The sequence below is a fragment of the Apteryx mantelli genome, unplaced genomic scaffold (assembly GCF_036417845.1).
Source record: "Apteryx mantelli isolate bAptMan1 unplaced genomic scaffold, bAptMan1.hap1 HAP1_SCAFFOLD_20, whole genome shotgun sequence".
NCBI lineage: Eukaryota > Metazoa > Chordata > Aves > Apterygiformes > Apterygidae > Apteryx > Apteryx mantelli.
This window is the reverse complement of record NW_027118553.1, coordinates 11696346-11698961: the sequence shown is the minus strand read 5'-3', so window position 1 is coordinate 11698961 and position 2616 is coordinate 11696346. Positions and strand designations below refer to the sequence as shown.

Below are 2616 nucleotides of genomic sequence, written 5' to 3'. Positions count from 1 at the left end.
TTGAAGGCAGCTCAGGCCCGTTGTTCCCTTCAAAATTCCTTTGGTAGTTGTTCAGGTTTTATACTCTGTGTTGGGCTGGGCCCCATACACACTTCCCCCACGCTGGCCTGGCTCTCTCAGGGAGACATTCACACTCTCGAAGAATTCAGGAAGAAGTGTTTGCACCAGCTGATGCCCTCAGCAGATGCAGCTGCTCATCTAACACACAGGCCACCCTCTGGTGCCTTCAAGTTGAGACACAGTCTCACAGTTTCTTGGTGCCCCAGCTGTGGTGAATGAGCCACCTCCCACCTTCTCCCCTGAGCTCCATGGGCACCTCACATGTCCATGCATGACAGTGAGGCCCTTTCAGATGCCCTGAGGTTTGCCTAGAGCATCCTCTTGCAGCACCAGGCCCAGCAGGTCCCTTCACTGTTTCCCCTCACTATCTGCCAGGAATCCTCAGATGTCTGGGAGACTCAAGGCCGTCACAAATGACAGGGGACACCAGCATGTGTTTGAGCAACTCTACCAGGATGTGCGTTTCCATTGGACAGAAGAGTAATGAGGGCTGTGGGCTGAGGCACTGACCTCTACCCTGCAAATGTTCACAGCAGAGGGAGATTGCTGCCATCTGAGGAACTGGCAGTCAGGAAAGTACTGCTGGTCCCGATCTCCCTCCCTGTTCTCTCAGATTTCACCCCACATGAATTCCCTCTCACTACAGAAAAAGAAAATGACAACATTGCAACATTTCCCACCTACAGCAACACCGATTTATTGTCTGGAAAGGAAGCACTAAGAAAGGAATATTATTCCCAGTCTCTTCTCAACCGTACATTTAATTGCTAAAGGAAATCTATACTGCCTTCTCTTCTGTTTTCCACCAATATTCTCAGTGCTCTGTTCCTCTCAAGGGGTATCTAGTATGCAGCATATTATTTTCCACATTGACTTTACTACTTTGCAGAACCAGCGGTGTTTTGTACGCAGGAGTGTACAACTGCTATGAGCTCTGGGTGCAGGCCAGAGCTTTCCTGAGTGTTTTTTTCAGGGCTTCCCTGACCTCCCTGTTCCGCAGGCTGTAGATGAGGGGATTGAGCAGGGGCGTGAAGACAGTGTAGAAGAAGGAGAAGACTTTGTTGAGCTGCCTCAGCTGGGGGGTTCTGGGCATCAGGTAGACAATGATGAGGGTGCCATAGAAAATAATGACAACAGTGAGATGAGAGGAGCAAGTGGAGAAGGCCTTCTGCCTGCTCATGCTGGACGGGATCCTCAGGATGGCTGCTATGATGCACACGTAGGAGGCCAGGGTGAACAGGAAAGGGAAGACTAGATTAAAGAGAGATAGTGTGGAAGCTAGCAGTCTGACCACATTGGTGTCACTGCAGGCAACCTCTAGCAATGGGATAAAATCACAGAAGAAGTGGTCAATTGCACTGGGGCCACAGAACCTTAAATGGGATAAGAAAGGAATGACTACTGTAGAGGTAAGGAATCCCACTAGCCAAGACACTGCTGCCAGCTGTAGAGAGACCTTCCAGGTCATGAGGCTGGCATAGAGCAGGGGCTGGCATATGGCCAAGTACCGATCGTAGGACATGACTGCCAGCAGGTAACACTCAGTAACTACAAAAGAGGCAAAAAAATAGAATTGTACAATACAGCCCTGAGCAGAGATGGTGCTGTCCCCAGTCAGGAAGCTGGCCAGCAGCCGGGGCAGGATGGTGGAGCTGTAGCAGGTCTCCAAGGAGGAGAGATTGCTGAGGAAGAAGTACATGGGGGTGTGCAGATGCCGATCTGCCACCACCAGCGCAACGATGAGGATGTTCCCAACTACAGTCAACAAGTAGATGATGAGTGAGAGGAGGAAGAGTGGTGTCTGGAGTGAGGGGACATTCCCCACTCCCAGCAGGAGGAACTCCCATGATGATGTCCCATTGTTCCTTTCTGTTTTTTCCATATGGCATTTTTGTCTTCTGCGCTTTCCAGGAAGGGGATCTGTGAGAAAGGATATGTATTCTGCAGTTATTTTTAAGAAGAGTTGGGGAGAACACTGCTGACAGCAAAAAAATTAAACCCATGTTCTTTTGCTCCCTTCACATTCCCTTCATGGTTCCTGTGCACTGTGAGAGTAAGGAGTCCTTCCACTATGATGAGGATGTTCCCGACCACGGTCACCAAATCGATGATGAGCGAGAGAAAGAAGAGTGGTGTCTGGAGTGTGGGGACATTCCCCTTTCCCGGCAGGATAAGCTCCATCACTGATGTATGATTGTCCTATTCCCCTTTCTCCATGTAGTACTGTTGGTCTGCTATTTCCCCAGCTACAAAAAAGAAAGAACATATGTTTCTGTCTATACTTTTGAAAGGATCTGTGAATGGCACTCTTCTCTTCACTTTGGATCTGTGGGTGAATAGAAAAACGGTTCCTTCCAGACGGCCTCTCCACTTATCCCAGAAGACCCCTTCTGACCACAGAAATGAACTGCCCCGTGGAGGTGCCTCTTTCTCACTATGCAATAAGACTATAATGTGCATTTGCTCACACTGAGACAGCCTTCTTCCATATGCTCAACCATATTCCCAGGAAGACCCAGTTTAGTTATGAAGAACAGAGATCCTCTGCTCTCAGGA

The 2616-nt window shown here is 49.2% G+C and overlaps 1 protein-coding gene across 1 annotated transcript; it reads right to left on the bottom strand.

The window, feature by feature from the left end:
• Positions 1–985: 985 nt before the first annotated feature.
• On the bottom strand, positions 986–1942 carry LOC136996021 (olfactory receptor 5AP2-like). The gene has a single exon (XM_067317017.1). The coding sequence runs from the start codon at positions 1940–1942 to the stop codon at positions 986–988; it is 957 nt and encodes a 318-aa protein (XP_067173118.1).
• Between the last annotated feature and the right edge of the window lie 674 nt (positions 1943–2616).